The sequence below is a fragment of the Sinocyclocheilus anshuiensis genome, unplaced genomic scaffold, assembly GCF_001515605.1.
Source record: "Sinocyclocheilus anshuiensis isolate Anshui unplaced genomic scaffold, SAMN03320099.WGS_v1.1 scaffold871, whole genome shotgun sequence".
In the NCBI taxonomy this organism is placed as follows: domain Eukaryota; kingdom Metazoa; phylum Chordata; class Actinopteri; order Cypriniformes; family Cyprinidae; genus Sinocyclocheilus; species Sinocyclocheilus anshuiensis.
In genome coordinates this window covers 274,023-297,907 of record NW_015542392.1, presented here as the reverse complement: position 1 = coordinate 297,907, position 23,885 = coordinate 274,023, and the positions used below count along the sequence as shown (strand labels likewise).

The 23,885-nt window shown below is 35.2% G+C and overlaps 1 protein-coding gene across 2 annotated transcripts in view; it reads left to right on the top strand.

Moving 5' to 3' along the window:
* Positions 1–23,885, top strand: part of LOC107692800 (signal peptide, CUB domain, EGF-like 3) — a 121,520-nt gene that overhangs the window by 9,869 nt on the left and 87,766 nt on the right. Inside the window, exon 2 of one of the 2 annotated variants that reach the window (XM_016491996.1) lies at positions 20,854–20,976. In XM_016491996.1, coding sequence (XP_016347482.1) covers positions 20,854–20,976 — 123 coding nt within the window. Of the gene's footprint in view, positions 1–20,850; positions 20,977–23,885 lie in introns of both variants that reach the window. The other variant, XM_016491995.1, reaches the window with a different exon arrangement.

Here is a 23,885-nt window from a genome sequence, read left to right as displayed (position 1 = left end):
ATGCGTTTCAGAAAGGCGGGGCATAGAGGAGAAGCAATAATGTACCGTATGTGGAAAATAATGTGTTTTTTGAACCTTAAACCGCATAAACACATTTCATTACACCAAATACACAAAATAATGTTCTTTTTAGCAACATCATATGACCCCTTTAAGCTTCATGTCGAACAGGTAAACTCATCTACTCACTAGTCGCTTGCTTGTTTGTAATCGCACTCTTGCAAACTATTCCAAGTCAAACTTTAAGGGAAACTGTTTTTTAAATTAAGACTGAAAGAGCCTAATGATGACGTTGAAGTCATGTGACTGTGCTCTAGTTAGTTTATAGTCTACATTTAGCTTTTTACTTCCGGCGATTGTATTTAGGCTTCAGCTGTGTTGATTTTTGAAGATTATCATGATGAACCAAATGTGTAAGAATCATACACTTTTGTTGTTCACAGAGCTTTTTTTCTGCAGTAATCCAAAAGCCAATGGAAAAATCCTATTGGGTTTTTATCGATGGAACCAGGGTGATGTTAATGTTCAGGTTGGACTACAAAAATAAAAATCACTGCATAATTAGTGATAGACCAATATATATCAGCCAGTGTGACCCATAACCTACTGGTTGTTTTAAATTTTATTGCTATTTGAAGCTTTTAAAAGGCTCAGTTTGAGAGCTTTCTTGACATATATGACCCTGGAGAAAAACATTGTTTGAATCACTTGCAGGTAACCTGGATACTGTACAGTAGGTTTGAGTATTTTCAGTGTATTTTATAGGGTCTCAGTTGAAATGGCTTAATAAAGAAAAGCTCAGATCTTTTATTTTAGGTAAAGATCCACCAAATCTCATGGGAAAACAATTATTTTGTGATTTTTGCATGAAAAAAAAAAGTGTCATGACAGGTTTGAAGTAGTTAGGGCCACTAAACTTTCTCCAGTCACTGGCAGGTGTGGCAGAAAGTTAATTCTGGATCCTTCCTGTAAGAGTATCATGAGAGAGGCTTCACGTCTGCTAAAACAGATGGCAGAAAGCTAGTCGAGAAACTTGATGTTGAGATGATCTGACCACAGCTGCATTAAAGAAGAGCTTCTAGACTGAAGTGAGAGAACAAACTGAGTCCGCAGCCGCTCTCTTCACCCTACAGGAGAGATGTTCAAATATAGATATTTTATACATGAGGTTGTCTGCCATCGCTGTTTCCTATTAAATCAGACAGTGTGGATCCTTTGATGATAAGAGTAGCTGAAGTCAAAGCTGACAGTCAAGTGAAATGATGAACCTCTTAAACCCTTGTAAAAAGTTCAAGTTGAATAAGTGATGCTGAAGAGAGTGAATGGACCTGTGTTAAAGTAAAAGTGCATTAAGAATCAATCTGTCTGTCTAGTTATTAGTGATTTTGAGTAATTATGTAAAATAATTTTGATCAATTTATAATTTTATAATTTTCAATAATTTTAGAATTTTGAACTTTGATCAAATTGCATTATATACACTACTATTCAAAAGTTTGAGGTCAGATTTTTTTTTAATGTTTTTGAAAAAAAAAAAAAAGTCTCTTATGCTCACCAGGGCTGTATTTATTTGTTTAAAAATATAGTAAAAACAGAAATTTTGTGAAATATTTTTGCTATTTAAAATAATATTTTTTCTATTTGAATATATTTTAAAATGTAATTTATTCCTGTGATGTAAAGCTGCATTTCCAGCATCATTGCTCCAGTCTTCAGTGTCACATGATCCTTCAGAAATCATTCTAATATGCTGATTTGCTGCTCATTTCTGATTATAAATGCTGAAAGTTGCTTCAGATTTTTGTGGAAACCATGATGCATTTTATTTTTCAGGATTCTTTAATGAATATAGGTTCAAAACAACAGAAACAGAACACTTTGTAACATCATGAATGTCTTTACTGTCGCTTTTGATCAATTTAAAGCGTCCTTGCTGAATTAAAAATTAATTATTTTTTTAAAAACCTTACAAACCACAGACAATTGAGCAGCAGTGTGCGCGTGCAGCCTTCACTAAAAAATAATGCATTGAGACTGAAATAGTGCGCTATTCATTTACAAGGCTGTCAGTACATTGCATGCTATTCGGAATGACCACTTCAGTTGTGTTTCGTCTCTATTCTTAAAAACGAGCAAACTACTGCAAGACTGAGTAGCATCTACCGTATGTGCATAATATATGCAGAATAATACACAGTTCAAAGTAGCAGAAGTGTGGAAAGTAATGTGTTTTGGTTGTCAGAATCTTTAAGCCGTGAACAGAATTAAGGCGGCGGTCACCTTGTCTCAACATCCCGGCCTGATTGGCTTCATTTTGCAGTGTACATAAACTCTCAGCCGGAACTAGTCACAACCCTGAACGGATTTAAGTGAAAGTGACTGTGGGTAAGAAATCCAACCTCATTCTCTTTAATTAGGCTTTCTTGCCTGCCACGGATGGCCGTGTCCTCAGCCGAGCCGTCAGAGCCGTGCTAGAATCTGAATTGCCGCGGGTGTCTGTCAGGTAACATGTTTGACAGGGTTGTCAGGTTTTCACAACAAAACCTGCCCAATTGCTACTCAAAACTAGCCCAATCGCGTTTCAAGGGGGGTTCCCGGGTAAAAATCGCGTTCCAGGGAGTAAAATACAAGTTTTTCGGCGGGGTTCCTCCTGTAAAATTCGCATTCCAGGGGCTGAATTTCACGTTATTGGGGGCGCTTCAACCCGCGGACTAAAGTAGCCCAATTCCGTGGGAAAACCGCGGACTTGGCAACACTGGTGTTTGAGATAATCCGACTCCTGTTAAAGGGGTCATAGGATGCTACATGCACTTTAAATGCGTCTATGTTCGCGCGAATCATTCATGATCCAGCGTCATCTACAGAAGAAGTGAGTATAATGTTTTGTAATGAATCTTTGCAAATCGCCTTTCCTAATAACGTGCTAATTAGCAAGTTTCACGATGAATAACAAAAGGTAAACAGTCTCTGAGAGCAGCTCGGAAGAGAGGGGCGGGGCCAGGAGAGCTCATTAACATTTAAAGGGAAATGTTACAAAAACGGCTTGATCTGAAAAGCGCTGTTTTTGACCGGGTAAAAAAAGGTGTTTTTCCACTACCATTGAGAAATTTCAACCAAACTATGTTACAGACTTTTCATTAAGACCCTAAAGAATCATATCAACTTGTGGAAAATGGGCATCCTATGACCCCTTTAAGAAAACACAAGCAGGGCCGCCGGAGCAAAGCAGTGATGTCAGGCACCGAGTGGGATTATACGACAGCAATGTCAGACATGAGGAGAATCTATATTTAACAAGAATTTCATATATATTCCTGTTGAGACTTTTTGTTATTCCTTGAACGTCAACATTTCTAGAAGCGGCAGCACAATGGCTTGTTGTATTCATTTTAATTCTGTTGTAGGCCTGCAACACATTGTTCCTGCTCAAGGGAATTCATTCTTTTCATGAGACTTCCTTCCATTTGTTGTGCCGCGTTTATCGATATCAGGTCTCAGACGCCGAGGGCTGAGCAGCCGCAATGTCAGTATAAAAACCCTCTGACTCACATTTTCCTTCGTGACATTGAATTAATGCCATCTCTGTTCCCGAGAACACGTAAACTAAACACGCATAGGACAGAAGTTAATTTCTTTTTTGCATTATTTGTAAGTAACTAATAGTGTTTTGCAGTTGAATACTTGCGATGTTTTATTGAATTAATGAATGAATGTTGACACTGATAATTTGGGCACATCTGACTAAAATGTAGCTATGTTTATCAAGACCTTTCGTGATGTTTTTGCTTAAATCATTAAACTATATAGAGTGCTGAAGACATGGCGTATATATATTTGTAGGCCTAATTTAGAGGGGTTTTGTTGAACACAAGCTTAAGATACTTTCACGTTTTAGTCAACGACACGAAATACATCAGTAAAAACCCCTTGTGATTTTTTAAAAGCTTTATTAGTCTTAAAATAGGTGGTTGCTATAATAAGTGTCTAAAATAATCCAAAAGCCAGTGGAAAAATCCTACTGAGTTTTTGTCGAGGGAACCAGGGTGATGGAAGGTGATGGTCAAATTTATCAAATTATGTTAATGTATTATATACACTGCCATTCAAAAGTTTGGGATCAGTAAGATTTTTAATGTTTTTTTAAAAGAAGTTTCTTATGCTCATCGAGGCTGCATTTATTTGATCAAAATACAGAAAAATTTTTAATTTTGTGAAATATTATAGCAATTTAAAATAAGTTTTCTATTTTAATATTCTTTAAAATATCATTTATTCCTGTGATGCAAAGCTGAATTTCCAGCATCATTACTCCAGTCTTCAATGTCACACGATCCTTCAGAAATCATTCTAATATACTGATTTATTATCAGTGCTGGAAACTGTTGTGCTGCTTCATATTTTTTGGGACCTGTCATATATTTTATTAGGATTCCCTGATAAATAAAAAGTTAAAAAGAACAGTGTTCATTCAAAATAGAAATTTTGTGTTACAATAAGCACTACTATTCAAAAGTTTGGTGTCAGTAATTTTTATTCTTCTTTTTTTTAAGACATTAATACTTTTATTCAGCAAGGATGTGGTAAATGGATAAAAAGTGATAGTAAAGACTTATATTGTTAGAAAAGATTTCTATTTTGAATAAATGCTGTTCTTTTTAACTTTTTATTCATCAAAGAATCAAAGACAAAAAGTATCACAGGTTCCGAAAAATATTAATCAGCACAAAAGTTTCAGCACTGATAATAAATCGGCATATTAGAATGATTTCTGAAGGATCATGCGACACTGAAGACTGGAGTCATGGCTGATGAAAATTCAGCGCCGCGTCACAGAAATAATTTTTTCTGTATTTTTGATCAAATAAATACAGCCTTGATGAGCATTAAAAAACATAAAAATCTTACTTATCCCATACTTTTGAGTATGTGTATATTAACTTAACACTATACTATTATATATTAGCTTGCGTTTCCATAAACAGTAAAGGTAGTAGATGTACCGTAAAGTCACAATATTAATCCACAATGGCCGACAAGCTCATTTTTATCTCATCATTCTCTCTTTTTCACCTCATTTGTACTGTAAGCATCAGTGAATGCACACAAGAGTCTGGATTCTCCCCGCTGACCTCGACCTCTCCAAGAGCACATTTATTTATTGGGTCCTAATATAAACAGCATGCTTCAGATTGCGTCTACAATGTAGCTCTTCTGGGATCCAGAAGTCTTTTGAGTCTACCCATTTTTTTTAGGCCAAACTGAGACCTTTGGAAAGAGATTCAGTGATGGCCTGTTGATGGTGCAAAGCATTTTGGGAAGGTCAAAGCTTAAAATATCCTACTTTAGTAAATATATAAACTCGGCTAGTTTAGCATCTTCAGTTCGGTACTGTGAATAACGAGTATCAGATCATAATGCAATGTTACTTTCTTGACATAGAATACCGTAATTGAAGGTATTCAAAACAGTACTTTGTATTATTATTGTATTACCATTCTAGGGAGGAGTTGATGTAACTAAATTAGAGTTTAATAAAATTGACTCATCCTCATTCAAGGAAATACATAAATGTAAGCACCTTTTGGTTGTCTACGTTATTTACAGTAGTTTTCATTGTAGCTCTGCATCAGTAAAACCGATGGAAATTGATATGAAATCTTGTGTTGTGTTTTGGCGAATTCAACTAACTACAGTAAATTGATCAGCATGACATACACTGTTATTATTTGAATTAGGGCTGGATATTGACACCGATTTCACAAATCAATTTGATTCCAATTTTGATTCTATTTGATATTGATTCTTTTGGATATACATCAGGTACGGTACTCATCCATTTTTTTTTAAATAATGCTGTAAACTGTTAGTTTATATGGGGAAAACTGTAAGTTGGTACAATATTAAAGGATAATATTAATCTTAACTGTCCAAATATTTATTTTTAGATATAATAATGAACACTCAAATACTACAAACATTTAAGCAACACAAAAATCACTTTTTTTAAATCAATTTTATTATAAGAAAATTGTTTCTACTCCAGTTCGTTGTTGAAATATAAACACTAGAAACAATCACATACATTCTAATGGTTTCCACTACAAATACCATTACAAACATAACAAACCATCAACTTTTAACCATTAAAACCATTAAAAATGGTTTCCTGCAGTGTGTTTTGGGCCATATTCCATTAGGATTTAGTGGTTTTAATAAGCTACCAATAGAAGGCGACCAATTTCCAGTAGAGACCAACAGGGTCCATTACATTCAAAATTCTGTGATGGTTTCCGTTGTTTTGTTTTGTTTTTTTTTTAAGCAGGGAGGCTATTTATTCAAACAAATAAGAAACGAGACATGACTAACATGTTAGGTTAGAAGATGATAATGGGTATGTAGTGCTTATATTGATCAAAATGCTCCTTTTTATAGTATTTCTTTTCTAGCTAGCTATCGAATTTATGGTCATGAAATGGCTTTCCTGAGGTAAATGTGACGCTGCCTGACATATTGTTTACAAGCCGTTTTATTGACAACATTTTCCGCAGTTGGAACAGATTGAGTGAGACACGATACATTTCAGTAAGCTGTACTGTTTCTTACCATCTGATGTTCATTTATGTTTATTTCGTGATATTACTAGTGGTAGAGCAGAAGAGATGATCGGGTCTACAGCGATCTGTCATGTGACATCAAAGAGCGCCAAAACGGTATTTATTGTTGGAATTTTGTCAAAAAATTGACAGAATTTGAAAGCTCCGAATTTTTCATATTAAAAATAACAAAACACAAAGCCTATTGCGATTGAACGGCAGGCGCTACAAATAGCCTAATGTTTAGTGAAGTTTTGTTCACGCATCAACCGAAAACAGCATAGACTAAAATATCGATAATCGAGAAATCAATGTTGTCGATCCAGCTCTAATTTGAATGTTCTGGAGAAAAACGTGTAGATTTTTGCATATTTATTATCATTTGTTGGCCTATCAAACATTTTTTGAAGATAGGGTTAGGTGTAAACATTTAAACCACCTTTATCTATCGATCTATTTATCGGCTATTGTTTATAGGTATGTGAAAAAGGGACAGGAAGTGATGCGTGAGGATCACGCATTAACTTTATGGTCTGCACCTCTGACTTACAGACCTCAAGATGTTTGTTTAGAAGACAAATCAACATCATTTATAACGTCATTAAAACTACTACATCGTCCAAATGCATATTTTATAAGTTCATCATGTCGTTAGGGTAATTCAGATGGCTAACGCAAAACGGCACAATGCAGACAATGTTGTTGTAGGACAGCAAGATGGATGTGTGTGTTTGTGTGTGTATCTCAGCGAGTGTGTGTTTGTGTGAGTCTGTTTACAGACTGCATGTGTTTACATTCCGGGGAGCCGGTCCAAGCTTCAGAGACTGCAGTAAATGAATGAAAGGAAATGCTTTATTCTGCTCGGTAATGGAAAAACACTCCACGAATTCAGCTGTGGTGAAAATGAAGCTGTCGTCTGCCAGCTCGCACCAAGATGGCACGATGTTCCCCAACGCCATGAGAGGAGATCCTGGGAAACTCCTACTAGTCCAGTTCAATGTCTCCATAGGAGCGGCGTTTTAAGGCATCATAACAGCTAACGGGGAACGTTCTTAAAGCATTGTGGTTGGTTTTCTCAAAGTCATGAACCTACAAATTGACTATACGTTAACGTTCTTCCAGTACCGTTAATAGAACATTAAATGTTAGCATTGTTTATGCATCGTTCATGTAACATTTATTCCGAAACCGTTTTAGTTGATGTTTTTTAAATGTTTCTACTTGGTTTGGAATGTTTAGAGAACTGCCAAAATTAACGTTCCCAATATGCAATATGATTTGCAATATGATAAAATGGAATGTTCCCTTAACATTCTCAAAACCAAGAAAAAACGGTTGTGAATGTTCAGAAATTACATTTAAATAACTTAAGGGGAACGCTAGTAGAACATTTATTCTTCAGTGTCAAAGTTTTTTTTTTTTTCTGTTTTACCCAAATTCTAATGATCTCATTTAAAAAAAGAAATACAAAAAAGAAATAAATAAAAATGACTATTTCGTCCAATATTTGTGTGTTCTATATATCGTTATGCCTATAGAGTATTTCGATTTTAGCTTAGCAACATCTAAAACAAAAAGTAGTTTAGTGTAAAGTGTTGATAAATCATTTAAAGTAATTAAATATCATTTAAAAGTAAATATTTTAAATATTTGTATGGTTCAATGCATGTTTATGCTTATTAGAATACTGCGATTTTAATTTAGCAAGATATTAAACAAAAAAAGTAGTTTATCAAGAGTAAAGTGCCAGAAAAAAATGAAGTTTAACATAGTTTAATATGAATTAAAAGTTACTTTTTTTAGCAATATTTGTGTGTTTTATGCATTGTTGGTTATTAGAGTATTGCAATTTTAGCTTAGCAAAATTTAATGTCAAATTCTATTGGAATCAAGGGTCAGTTTGTATTTAGACAGTATTTAAATGTGGTAAGTGAATGAATCGCTGATTAGATTATTGAGTTGAATACGTTTAGTTTGCATATGGGCAGAAATTGTGAAATTGTTGGATGCTCACATCTTCACTCGCTTTCTTGGCGCATCTTGCCTGTCAGAATCATATGCTAAGAGCTGAACATTCATTATGGATATATAACCAACTTTAGATTGCATTTGCATTGTCTTTCACCCTATAAGAATATCTGTTGGTGTTCTGCATGCACTTGTTCACGGATGCATTTATTGTCCTATGGATTTTGTGCACATATTATTTGCATGTCTTATTGTGCAATTCCACAAAATCAAGAGCAGACTATTTTCTCATTGCATATCCTGTTTCACTCAGAAATACGTCAGATATGGAAGTGAAATTGTTTGCGAGCAGGGTTGAACGGACACACCTCGACTCATACTCTCACCTCACAATTCTTTCAGATCAAAGACAGTCACGTGACTCTACTCCAGCCAAACATTTGCAGTCTGTGATCCGCTCAGTTTGTCTGGATGCAGTGCTTCACCTCTGATGGAAACATCCTCTGGCTCTTTCAGACATGGACTCTTTTCATGTCTGGGTTTTGGCATGGCTCGTCGTTGTCTGTCGGGTGAGCCTCGAGGCCCGTGAGGTAGTGATCGGTGATTTTGTCAAAGATAGCGTTCTTCAGACACTTGGAGAAAGTCAGACTTTTGTTGCCTGAGCACGCATTAAACATCAAAGGTATGATGAAGTGATAAATGCTGTCAGTTTATGTTCATATTGGCTTATGAATGAACTGAAGAAACCACAGGAATTTTGTTCCGAACAATGGTATGCAGCCTTACAATACTAAAAATATAGACTTTTTATTTAAATTGCTATTGGTTATTAATGTACATTTGTATTTGTTTGTGCATCTAAAATTTCAATGCATAACCTCAATGCATCTGCAATTAAAAGTGACTATTTTACCCAATATTTGCATATTCTATTTATTTAATTCTTGTTAATGTCAAATTCCACTGGAATTAACAGATGCAACTTTAAAAATGTAAACAATTAATTTCATTGCTCTTGTTAACTTCCGATCATTATACAACTTTAATATAGATTTATGCATCTAAGATTTAAATGCATAGCATAAATGCTTCTGCAATGTGAGATGCAAACTATGGTGATATTAAATATTATGAAAATCTCAGTGCTTCAGTTTGCTCTCAAATAGAGGTCAATTTGCTGGAAAAGCTCGATAGTACTTGGAAATCCTTAAGAGTCCAAGAACAACTGTTCAAGAACAAGATATCACCTTGATTAACTCTCAGATTTCAGCTGTCCTTGAAGCCATTGCAGTTACTTTTTAAGAAAAACGGATTCACGTCAGCAGCTCAACAATTCATTTGAGGCACACTCTGATGATTTTACAAGTCCTCACAAGTTATGTTCAGTCTGGATCAAAATGATGACTTCTTGAAGACCCCCTGAAATTAAAATTGGCGTTAATTTGGTCTTTGAGGTCATTTATAGGGCACTCCTAAAAATGAAACTTTTAGAAAATATGCACAAATTAATGATAAAAAAACCCATTTGCATTACTTGAAATAAAAAAAAGTCCACATTGTTCATTTTCATTTAGTTTAACTTGATGTACAAAAATAACAAACTGAAATGCAATAAAAATATAAACTGTAGACATGTTTAAAAAATAAAAATGATAGAATGCAACAAATTTACTATGACTTTAAAATTAAAGTGGAAGACATAAAAATAAAAACCAATGCAAAATATTAATAAAAACTAGTATTTCAAAGTTCAATGCAGGGTTAATACAGTTGATGAAAACTAAAACCAAAAAAATCACTTTCATTACTTGAAATAAAATAGTCAAGTAAAATAAAATATAAAGCAAGTTAAAAAACATTTTATTTCGGGTAGTATCAAATGAAAAATTGTGTTTTTGATTGGTCCAGACGCTACATTACCAAGTCCACATTGCTCATGTTCATTTAGTTTAACTTGATGCACAAAAATAACTAAAACTAAAAATGAAATGCAATAAGATATTTTAAAAATAAAAATGTCAAAATGCAACTAATGGAAATGGAAGATATAAAAATAAAAAATAATGCAAAATATTAATAAACTATAAAAGTTTTTCAATGATACTAAAACAACATTAGCTCAAATCAAATATTTTAAAAATGTAAAAAATAATTTCAACCATTGACAGTATAATTCAAAAATACACTGTAAAAAAAGACTTACAAATCTTACGTATAATTCAATGTTGATGTTTGGTGTTTCTTTGTTATTTAAGAAATTTAGTAGCAGTTTTAAAGTAAAAATCTTTTTTAAAGTAAATCCAACAACTTTTTAATGCAGCATGCAAAAATCATTATTCTAGATGTTTCACCAGAAACCAGTTGCGTGAAATACTGTGTAAGTGAGATACATCCGTCCCAAATTCCTTTTTAAATAACTAAAATAGCAAACCATTTCATGGGGTCTTTCATAACTGAATGTTCTTGGAGTTCGACTAGCCGTCGTTTAACAAGTTGAGCTCTGTCTGGAACGCTCTGAGTTATTCCAAAGCGGGCCAATGGCACTGGGTGCAGTTTTATGAGGTGCTGAAAAGACGACAACCTTTAGCAGGTCCTCTGCCAGCCCTGAACCTCCACCCGACCGACTCGTCTGTTAGCAGACTGCTCTCATTCTGACAGAAAACCTTGATCACAACCCGCGCTGGAGCTTTGCCTGTCTGTGATTGAAGGTTATGAACCGTCACATCAGCATCACGTCATTTGGGCTTTGCATGCAATGCAACATTTTCTCTGTGCGTGTCTTTGAACCAGTTTTTGGTTTTGTCTACTTAGTCTGTCTAGACTAGTCTTAGATGACTAAACAATATGTGTGCCACCTTTTTGGGTTTCTGTTGCAAAATCTTTACTGAATATCTCGAAGGAATACAGTTGTGATCGGATATTATTCTTATATGGCTGGAATGAACTGTGACATTGCAAAGCATTTTTATCTCCCATTTTTCGCATTTGAAAGTGCTTACAATCTGATGCACACTGGAAAAAAATTGGTGTACGTTGAAAAAAATTTGAAACAGTATTCACTCAGAAAATGTTAGAAAATTTCACAAACAATTACAAAGTAACGACAAGTAACACTGAATTAAGCATGAAATTTTGAAGTGGAAAAACTGAAATAGTATTTTGTTGTACTCCAATAATCTTTGTTTTATTTAAAACTTACAAAAAATGTACATAAAATTTCACAAATAATTACATAGAAATGGCAAGTAGCACTTTGAATTAAATGTGAAATTGTGAAGTGGAAAGACTGAAATAGAATGTTCTGGTATATTCTTGCCCTTGGATGGCATTTTTTTATTGATTGATGTTTTTAATTTTTAATTGATTTTTATTTTATTAGCTTTATTTTGAATTTTATTTTTCAAATATTTTCATTTTATTTTTTTTATTTTTTTTTATTTCATTATTTGATTTTCCTAAATATGTTTTTTAAGTATTTAATTTTGTATATTATTATATTTTGTTGTTTTTAATATGTTATTTATAATTTTATTTGTTTGTATATTATTATATACTTTTGTTTGTATATTTGTATATATTTATTTTTTATGATTTTATTTGACTTTATTTTCTTATAAAACATAGGCTACTCCAATGATCTTTAAATAAATAAATAAACATTTCACAACTTCAAAAAATCATCTTCTTTGTATTTATTTTTTCTTAAATATATGATTTAATAATATAAAAAATAAATACCAAAAGATTGTCAGAAAATATGGCAAACAGTTGCTAACATAGGATTGTTGTATTTTTTTTAAAGGGATTGTTCACCTAAAATGAAGATATTTTGACAAAGGACTTAAAAGAACAGACATTTTTCAAATAATTTTTTTTCTTGTTATCTGCAAAGGAAAGAAACTCATACTGGTTTGGAACGACATAAATAATGACAAAAATTGGGTCAGCTGTCCCTTTAAGATGAGGCTGAAAATGAAAATTGTCATCATTTATTCACCCTCAAGTTGTTCCAAACCTGTATGAGTTTGTTTTGTCTGTTGAACGCAAAAGAAGATATTTTGAAGAATGTTGGTAACCAAACTGTTGATGGTAGCCATTGACTTCCATAGTATGGAGAAAAATGCTATGGAAGTCAGTGGCTACCAGCAACTCTTTGATGACCAACATTATTCAAAATATCTTCTTTTGTGTTCACCAGAAGAAACTCGAGGGTGAGTAAATGATGACAACTTTTATTTTGGGGTGTACTGTCCCTTTAAGCGAAGGGTCAACTGCACTGCAATTTGGGCAGTTCATAAACTCTGAGCTTTAAATGAGCGTGGTTGTTGTTTGAAGACAGCCACCATCACTCAGCGCTTACAGTAGCGCTCACTAAGGATGCCGGGCACAAATAGAAGCAGGCCATATTTCCTTTACGAGCTGTTCGCAGGGCAAACACTGGGTTCCTTCATTAGACATAGGCGATCTGGGAAGAGACGGCGGGGGGAGGATGCTAAATTCTGCTCTAATGTTGACGTCTGCATTTCATCAACACCCTTTTTTCTTTCGTCCCTTCTGTGCGTCGCCTAATAGCCCATGAGATGAAGACTTTGTGCTGGCTTTGCATGTGACGGCCTGCCAGCTCGCACAACCAACACCTCTCTCTCTCTCTCTCTCAGAAGCGATTAAACATCGCTGGGCCACATGCTAACGGATGTTTGGCTAGAAACGAGAGGTTGTCTCGCTGCTACTGTATCTGGCTTTCCACCAGCTCGTCGGATTGCCTGCCAAACTTGTGAGGGCAAAGTTAGACCCACTTGCTGGAATAATATTGATTTAGTTGGAGGAACTACCTGAGAGTGAGTGTAAAGTGGTCGGGATGCTTTTGGATTTTGCTCTGCAAGATTTGGATCGTTTCTTCTGAATACATTACTGCATACATTAGTACAGTATTACTGGCAGTTTATCAGGTGTTGTCGAACAGGTTCACTGGTTTTGCTGCACTGTCTCCAGCCCATAGCGCCCTCTGTGGAGAAATGTTGATGCAATACATTTATTTCATTTTTTCATATATATTTGATTTGATTTGTTTTGATTTCATTTCGCAATTTATTTAAATATAATTTTTTCCCACTTTTTATTTGATTTTAAAACTTATTTTTAATATTTCATTTTTTATCATTTCATGTTAAAATTATATTTTATTTTGTTTGGTTTTATTAGATTTTTAAGGATGTTATGTTTTATTTTATTCTATATATGTTTAAATATTTTATTTTATTTTGTTAGATTTTGTACTTTATTTTATAGTTTTATTTTATTTTTTATATTTTGTTTTATTTTAACGTAATTTTATTTTTACTTAATCCATTTTTGTATTTTATTTTTCATTTTATTTTATTTCATATTTTTAATTTGATTTGATTAGATTTGTATTTTTATATTTTGTTTAATAATTTATTTTATTTGGTTTGTTTTATATATTTTATTTGATGTGCATTATTTTATTTTTTAAAGATTGTATTGCATTATATTTGATTTTTTTTTTAAGAATTGAATTTTTATTTTATTTTCCAGTTCAATATAAATGTATAATAATTATTTACAGTGATTTAGATGTTGAATTAGCAGAATGAGCAAATGCAGAGCTTAGAGTGTGAACTTGATACATCATAGGACTCTTATGACATGGACTTCTAAGTTATCACCTAGCAACCACCTAGAACACCCTAGCAACGCCCTGGCAACCACCCACAACACACTAGCATTGTTTTGGCGATTTTTGCACAGGCAAAATTTCATCCTAAAATAAATAAATTATTTTTTTATTCTAATTCTTTTAAACAATTTCATTAAGTTTGTTTACTGAAAATGACATTTTTGGTCCCTTCTGAGATTATTTCTGTGGGGGGTGAGTTGTTTTAAGAGTAAAGCGGGGCCTGGACAAACACAGAGAGTCTCACTGCGAGCAAACATCGCTCTGTGTTTGAACTGCACACCTTCAGCGCGCTGACCGTCCGTCCACTCGACTAAATATACTGAGCAGTGCTGACCCCATCATTAATCAGTGAGGAAACGCTGCTCTCATGTCTGAGCCACATGAGCACAGCATCCAGAAAAAAACAACATGCACAAACCGTGCTTTCAAGAAACGCTCAATACTTCAAGGCTTCAGGGTTTGGCTCCATTGCATGACCTTGTTGCTCTCGCTGGTGGATGCTGTTACTACATCTACACCGTTTTCCATTCACCAACATTATTCTGATAATTGGATTGAAATCAGCATGAATGCAACTAATTTAGTAGCTCAAACAGTCAAGCATACAGCTAGCAATGCCGAGGTCATGGGTTTAATTCCCAGAGAATGCATAAAGTAAAAAAAAAAAGGATTCGCTTGAATGCAATGTTAGTCACTTTGGTGGAAGCATCTGAAAATGCATAGATGTAAAAAGCAGTATTTTTTTTAGGCTCATAAATGTGTGAAATGAAATTTTTCCTTCTGAAATATAGTGCATGAGTTATGTGGACCATTTTATTATACATTAATGGTGCTCTTTTTTGTGGTAATTTGCAAACACCATACGCTGAGAAACTGCTATTGAGAATGCCATGGTAATGTTAACGGTTAAACAAAGAAAAGAAACCCGCGCCGAGTCGACTCCTCAGATGGGTTGCTAGTGGAAACAGACTCTCACAAACAGAGAGTTGAGTTACATAGAAAGATTACAGCAGCCGTGAATACTTTATTGAGGATTCTTAAAGGTTTATGTTTCTAGGTCAACAGGCAGGAAAGGATTCATGAAGTCACTTTCATGCTAGCCAAAGTAATAAAGACATTTTATGTTCTGCCGGTGCACATAAATCTCTCTGAAGTGTGGGGAGATAATGTGGATCTTCACAACGTTTGACATGTTTGGAGATGTTTTTGACATTGAGTTTGGTTTTCTTGTGATGGAGAGGCTGAATTTGAACACACACACACACACACACAAATCTGCAAATATTGTTCAAACATATTCGGCTCTTTAAAGGGATAGTTCACCCCAAAGATGAAAATTCTGCCGTCATTTATTCTGTATGACTGACTTTCTTTTGTGCAGCACAAAAAGTGAAACTTCTGATTGCTTTGTGTGAGGAATCAGTCTGATTTATTAACAACTCAAAAAATGAATTATTAATGAATCTAACTTCTCATTAACTCCCATGAACATCTAGAAGGGTATGAAGGTTTTCCAGTGAATAAAGACTTACATTTTGGTCTGCTTGTCACACAATTTTATCATATGGCTTTAGAAGACTTGAAACGTAGCGTATAAGTTATATGGACCACTTTTATGAGAAAATCAATGTGCTTTTCTATAATTTTGAAAACTCCTTAAATTTTCTTTAAAAAAAAAAAAAAAAAAAAGCAAAACCGAATCTTCTTTAAAAACGTATTTTTATACTATTATGGTATTTGTTAATATTTTTTAATATTTTCAGTTTTCATTTTAATTGTAGTCTTCATTTTTTTATTAGTTTTTTTTATATATAATTCTATTTAGCTTTAATTTATATTTTATTTCCATTTTAGTTTTAGTAATGGTTAGTGCCAAGGCAACATTTCAAATTTTCGCTGAAGTTTTTAAGTTTACGTTTTTCATCTAACATCTATATTTTATTTTATTTCGGCTTTATTTCAATTAACAGAAACAATATTTCATAGTTTTGGTTTTAGTTACCACTTAACAACACTGCTTGATTTCAGCTTTATTTCAATTTACGAAAACAATTTTTAATAATTTTAGTTTCAGGTTATGTTTACATGACAGTGATGTACTAAAAACGGAAAAGTTTTGCATATAATGACAACGTTGCGAAAATGATCCCTGTTAAACATGGATCTGCAAAAACCACTAAAAACGTTATGCATGCCAGGCCAGCAGTTGACGATACCACTTTGTAAAGAAACACTGTGTACCTATGGACTCAACACGTAATATGCATGCGCAAGATGTTACTATTTTCACAAATTCCCATTTTCGTAGTTTACTCAGATATGATAACGTTATTGTTTTGAATGTGAACTTTGAAACCCTTTTTTTGCAGTTTGCATTTTCAAGCCCTCAAATTACCACTGCTGAACAACCAAACTGAATAAAAAGTTTTCCATTTTTAGTTATAAATGGTGTCGTGCACCACTTAACACTGCTTTAAAAATTCCCCTTTTGTGTTCAATGGAAGCAAGAATAAGTAACACAGGGTTTGGAACAAACATAAATGGTGAGTAAATAAAGGCAAACTTTTCACTATCCCTTTAAAAGTCCTCTCAGCCTACATTTTTCCTTTATATCCATCAGTGCAATCAGTGTCTCTTGTTTTAATCTCAGCCTCAGTGTCGTTTCCAGTATGAAGCACAAAAGAAAGAACAAAACAGCCAGAAAAATAATTTGGCATCTCTTAAAATATGCCTCCCAGCGCCGTGGAAGGTTCTCTAAACTCATAGACAGATTAACAGTGACATGTTTATTTTCTCTGTAAAACAGCATTTGGGTTTACAACCACCCGAGCACTTTGGGCTCATGGTGATTGATTTAGCAGTAATAAGGAGTCTGTTTCGCCAATTTTATTACATGAGAAATTGTTTTCTTTCTTCTGGGACTGAATGGAGACGCTGATTGATTTTGCCCGTGCAAGCGTGATTGCAGCTAATTGGTCTCATTGGTTCTTCTGTGCGATCCGTGATTGTGGGTAATGGGTCTGATTGGCTCTGTTGTAGAAGTGCGATTGTGGTCAATGAATCTGATTGATTGTGATTGGCTAGAGTTTTCACAGGGGTCAGGGTTTGCCTCTGCTGGTAGAGTTTATAACTACACCATGTTGGACTAACTAGACCAAGCTAACCAGCCCGTAATCTCATTAGTTCTGTTGTATAAAATGGCTAATTAATCTGATTGTCTGTATTGCATAAGCACAATTATGACTAATGAATCTGATTGGTTGTGTTGTGCGGAGATTGGATTGTGGGTAATTGGTTTGCATGTGGAATTTGGTTGCATTTTTTCTTTAAAATCATTAAGCAGTTTCCAGCCTTCCTCCTTTAAACAAATGACTTCTCAACACAGCTATAGTATAGTAAGCTTGAACTGGTCTGACCTTTGTGTTAAAGCCTGCTTTCTCATTTACTAAAGTGTGAAACTCGTCGTTCTTTCGCACTGAACTTTAGCCATGGCTAAATGAACATTTCCCTATAAAAAAAAAACTTTTATTGGCATTCATTTTATCAAACCAAGTAGTATTGTTAAACTGCAAGTGGTTTTTACATGTTTTTAAGTGCATTTTAAGATCTGATCCTACATCAGTCCATCTTTTAGTAGGAATAGTTCATCTAAAAACGAAAAAGCAGAAACTTGCACTTTTCCAAGCATGCCTTTCCCAATGAGAAGACTAAAATTTAGGCTGTTATTTTTTGCAAAACTTGTATTTGCATCAATGTTGAGATGCAAAAAATGGTGTGTCCAAGCGGCTTGCCATATTTGATGTTGTTGATGCCAAATTGCATTAGTCCATGCATGTGTCATTACTAAACTGAATTGAAAAAATAACATTTTAGTACTTTGAATAATGGATTAATAACTTTAATTTCAGTCTGTTCCTCACACGAAGGTATGGAAGCCCATTTCCACCACAAAAAAAAAAAAAGAAAAAATAAGTGTGACTCATTTCATAATTCTAACTTTTTTTCTTGCAATTGCGAGTCTACACCTTGGAATTCTGACTTTTTTTCTTAGAATTGTGAGAGATAAACTTGCAATTGCGAGTTATATAGTTTTTCTGGCAAATGTGAGTTTGTATCTCGCAGAATCTGACTTCTTTTCTCAATCTCACAATTCTGAGATAAAAAATCGCAATGTGGACTTTTTCTCATAACTTTGACTTTATATCTCGCAATTCTGACTTCATAATGCGATTGCGACTTCATATTGCGCAATTCTGAGAAAAAAGTCAGAATTGCGAGATATAAACTCACAATTACGAGAAAAAATGTCAGAATTGTGAAATAAAAAGTCGCAATTACCTTTTTTTATTTTGTATTCAGTGGCGGTAACAGGCTCCCATACAAAACTCTCATATGGATTAAAAAGGCTTGAAATGTTGTGCTTAAGTCATATAGACTGCTTTGAGTGTTTATTTAGAAGCTTGTGGGCATTATGAGCAGTCACTGCATGTAAAAAACTGTGTGAAGATGCATCTAAATTCGTCTTTTTGTGTTATGTAGAAGTTAGAAAGCCATTTGGAATGGCTTGAGGTTGAGTAAATTATGACAGAAATTAAATTATTGGGTCTTCGTGACTGGGCATTCGGACAAATGGGTTTCTGACTTTAAATGTTGTTGAATGCATCATTTTCCTTCCTTTCACTGGCCTCAGCGTGAGATCTGATGAATGGTGTGTTTTATAGTATTAGGGCTCTTAAGAAAAAGGACCAATTCTTCTTCTTTTCTCAGCAGCGGGGACACTTCAGTAATGAACAAGCACTTTGGGTGCCGTACTAAACTCCTAAAAGCTTTGTACTGTAAACAGCATGTGAGTAATTGAATGGCTAATGCCACCATAAAGAACGTCCACCGTCCACCGAGAGATTCCTGCATTTGTAATGAAGAAGTGAAGGACGTCTGTGGATTCTAGAGTGAAAACTAAGGTTTCAGCTTCATTAGATGTCGGTTAGAGTGTTGGCCGACAAGTGTTCAAATGAAACGGTTGCCATTTCTTACCAGCAGCATTGAGGAGACTCTGTGGAAACTGGCTCGGGATTGCTGGAGCTCTAACCCTGTAATAAGCTCTAGTCTCCTGCTTTGATGGGCATCTGTTTCCTCACAGCAGTGAGACAGAACTGTACTGTGAAGACAGATTTGACTGTTCAAACTGTGTGGAATCACAGCCAAGGCCAAACAGTTTTGTAGTTATTTTGATTTTGCACAACACACCCTCATGTTCAACACATACTTGCCAAAGAGCTCTTAGAATTTACTGCATAATTTGATTCATGGCTGGGCGGTTTGACTTGGGCCTGTAAGAAACCACTTAATAACCACCCGGAGCTCCCTAGCAACCACTCGGAACACCTTAGCAACTGCATAGCAATGCCTTGGCAACCACTCAGAGCACCTTAACAACTGCATAACAATACCCAGGCAAATGCCCAAAAGAGTTTAGCAATTGCATAGCAATGCCATGGAAACCATCCAAAACACCTTAGTATGTGGATGGAAACTCTCTGGCAACCACCAAAAACATATAGTAATGTCCTACATAGCAACGTCCTGGACACCTTAGCAACTGTATAATATTGCTCTGGCAACCACTCTAAGCATCAAATCAACTGCATAGCAACGCCCCGGTAATCATCCAAAACACCTTATCGACTGCATTTTAACTCCCTGCCAACCACTCAAACCACCGTAGCAACACACTGACAACCACTCAAAGGATTTTAGAAACTGCATAGCAACACCCTGGCAACCACTCAGTGCATCTTAGAAACTGCACAGCAACACCTGGCCAACCACCCAAAACACCTTAACAATTGCATAACGGCACCCTGGCAACCACTCAAAACACCTTTGTAGCTCCCTGGGAACCACTCTAAACACCTTAGCAACTGTATAGCAACACCCTGGCAACCATTCATAGCATTTTAGAAACTGCATAACAACACCCTTGAAACCCCTCCAAGCATCTTAGCAACTGCACAGCAACACCTGGCCAACCACCCAAAACACCTTAACAATTGCATAGCAACACCCTGGGCAACCATTAAACACATTTTAGCAACGCCTTAGCAACCACCCACATCACCCTAGCATCATGTTGAGTTTTTCGTGAACATGACTTTGAAGACCATCATGGGTTAGAGTCTTATACGTTCTGATGAAGAAGAGTATTAGAAGATGGTCCTTTGTTGGAGTAACCATGACAACCTCATTGACCTTTATCAGGACAGAATGTGTTTTGTTGTCAGGCTAAAGCGATACGCAGCAGCAGCAGCTCGACTGCAGGAAATGCCAGAGCGCTGCTGAAGGATCCTAATGTTGAGTTTGGCTTCGGTCCCAGAGGTCACAGCAATATGAGATGCTGAAGGCCTCACAATCGCGTCTGAACTGGGATCAGCTCTGACCAATTTTTGGGTGGAATTGTGAAATGAGTTTGCTCTGCCATGCTGGATCAGCAGCTTTTCGCTTGACTGTTTCTATTTACTCGCCCGAGGTGAAAACATGTGTCGGTTTTTCTCCAAATAGCGACTCGAAGACTCATGATTTCCTTTCTCTCAGCAGATGTGGACGAGTGCGCCGAGGCCCTGGACAGCTGCAGTATGGATGCCATCTGTCAGAACACCCTCAAGTCATACAGATGCATCTGCAAATCAGGATACAAAGGCGACGGAAAGCACTGTGAAGGTGAGAAACGCTTACAAAGAGAAAAAAAAATGAAGGACAAATGAGTTCAGAATAGAAACGCTTGATTGCTGTAACTGAAAACTGAATTACTTTTACTTAGATTCCCCCCTTCTATGTAAAGCGCTTTGAGTGCCCAGCTAAACACCTTAGCAACTGTATAGCAACACCCTGGCAACCATTCATAGCATTTTAGAAACTGCATAACAACACCCTTGAAACCCCTCCAAGCATCTTAGCAACTGCACAGCAACACCTGGCCAACCACCCAAAACACCTTAACAATTGCATAGCAACACCCTGGGCAACCATTAAACACATTTTAGCAACGCCTTAGCAACCACCCACATCACCCTAGCATCATGTTGAGTTTTTCGTGAACATGACTTTGAAGACCATCATGGGTTAGAGTCTTATACGTTCTGATGAAGAAGAGTATTAGAAGATGGTCCTTTGTTGGAGTAACCATGACAACCTCATTGACCTTTATCAGGACAGAATGTGTTTTGTTGTCAGGCTAAAGCGATACGCAGCAGCAGCAGCTCGACTGCAGGAAATGCCAGAGCGCTGCTGAAGGATCCTAATGTTGAGTTTGGCTTCGGTCCCAGAGGTCACAGCAATATGAGATGCTGAAGGCCTCACAATCGCGTCTGAACTGGGATCAGCTCTGACCAATTTTTGGGTGGAATTGTGAAATGAGTTTGCTCTGCCATGCTGGATCAGCAGCTTTTCGCTTGACTGTTTCTATTTACTCGCCCGAGGTGAAAACATGTGTCGGTTTTTCTCCAAATAGCGACTCGAAGACTCATGATTTCCTTTCTCTCAGCAGATGTGGACGAGTGCGCCGAGGCCCTGGACAGCTGCAGTATGGATGCCATCTGTCAGAACACCCTCAAGTCATACAGATGCATCTGCAAATCAGGATACAAAGGCGACGGAAAGCACTGTGAAGGTGAGAAACGCTTACAAAGAGAAAAAAAAATGAAGGACAAATGAGTTCAGAATAGAAACGCTTGATTGCTGTAACTGAAAACTGAATTACGGAGATTGGGATTCCCCCCTTCTATGTAAAGCGCTTTGAGTGCCCAGAAAAGTGCTATATAAATGTAATTATTATTATTATTATTATTTATTATTTTCTCTTGAAAAAGTAAGGGATTACTCAAAAAAAAATTGTATTTAATTACAGTTACTTTTTATATAATTGCATTAAATACTGTATAGACTATAGAACAATTCTATATAAAACTAGTGAATTTATCATTGAAATTTAACGTCTAATGCAAAAATCAGGGTTGGAAATTAACTGGGGCTTTTCGCAAAAATGCCACAAAAATGAACATAAATGCCCCACAAGTTTAAGATATAAGATAAAAGGGCAAAAATTGCCCCTGCATAATTACAATAAATCTATTACAGCTGTCGCGATAAAAATGAAATGTGAAAAGTGTCAATTAATGACATTTAGAACTGCGCATGTGCATCAGATTGTTTTTTTTTTTTTACAGCGTTGAGTCTTCTAACCAATCACACGCGTTTCTGTTGAGCTTATGAATGCGATGGCCAATCAGAGGCGTTTAGATTAGTCAGCGCTGAAAATGCCGGAGTTTTGTTTGAGTGCGCACTCTCTGACTGACTTAAGCGTGCTCATGAATTGTCATCATAAACAACTAAGTGCAGAAAAGATGTAAGTATTAAGAGACTCATTTCGCAGATTCAGTGATTATAATTTTACTTTAAACAGCATAAACACATTTCATTACACCAAATACACAAAATAATGTTCTTTTTAGCAGCATCATATGACCCCTTTAACTTGCGCTAGACTGGGCATGTTTGTCTGTGTAGCTAGAATGTGATGTGCAGACGTTTGACGTTTTATATGTATTCTATTAACAAACATTAAAAATCATTATTATAATATCAAGAGCAACAATCGATAGCAATGGTGTTTGTCATAATATTACAGCCTTATGAGTTCTGTATTCTGATTGACTGAAGTAATTGGTTAAATTTAAGTAGCTGACATTAAACAGAGATACAATACAATATCTAAATATTCTTAAATCAAGATACATTTACTTGAGAATCAAAATAACTTCAGATATTAAGTCTTGTTTTCTGAAAAAATTTAGCAAAATGAAGTGAGTTCATGCTTAAAACAAGAAAAAAAATAGGGGCAAGAAAAATAAACAATTTAAAAGGGAAAGCAAGTGTATTTTTCTTACGTCTTGTCCTTTTTGCAGAATTAATATGCAAAAACCAGGAACAGGCATTATAAACTAACAATAGACAATAGACATAATAAAATTAAATGCAGTTTCCAAGCTACACACATTAAAATTGCATAGATTTAAAACAAGATAAACGTGTCTGAGATCAAACTGCATAGGAGAATATATATTTAATATGCCTATAAATTTAAGAAGTTAATTTAGTGCAATTAAGTATTAAAAAGAATGCAAAACAAGTCTACTTCAATTAGATTGTTAGACTCAACTCTAGGTTTTGTCTGCCACAATAATGAATGATCTTAATTACTCATATGCAATTAATTCATTGAATTTAATGGCATATCATGTAATTAATTTGATTTTTATAAAATGATTGACTGTACAAATTTTTGGATTAAATTTATATTTCTTACCCCACTAGCAAACTGTTTCTCTTTTTTCCAAGCACAGATCTAGCCAAACTTGAGGTTTAAACCATAAAAAAAACAATTTGCCAGTGGGGAAAGTAAAATAAACGTGATTCAAATCTTAATATCTTATGCTTCTCAAATATATTTATCTTGTTTAAGCATGGTCAGATATTTTTTCTTGGAAACAAGACAGGATTACTGATTAAGAAACGGTTGTTTTTGCCATGTACTGTAGTCTATAATAAGATCACTCTGGCCGATACTCTCT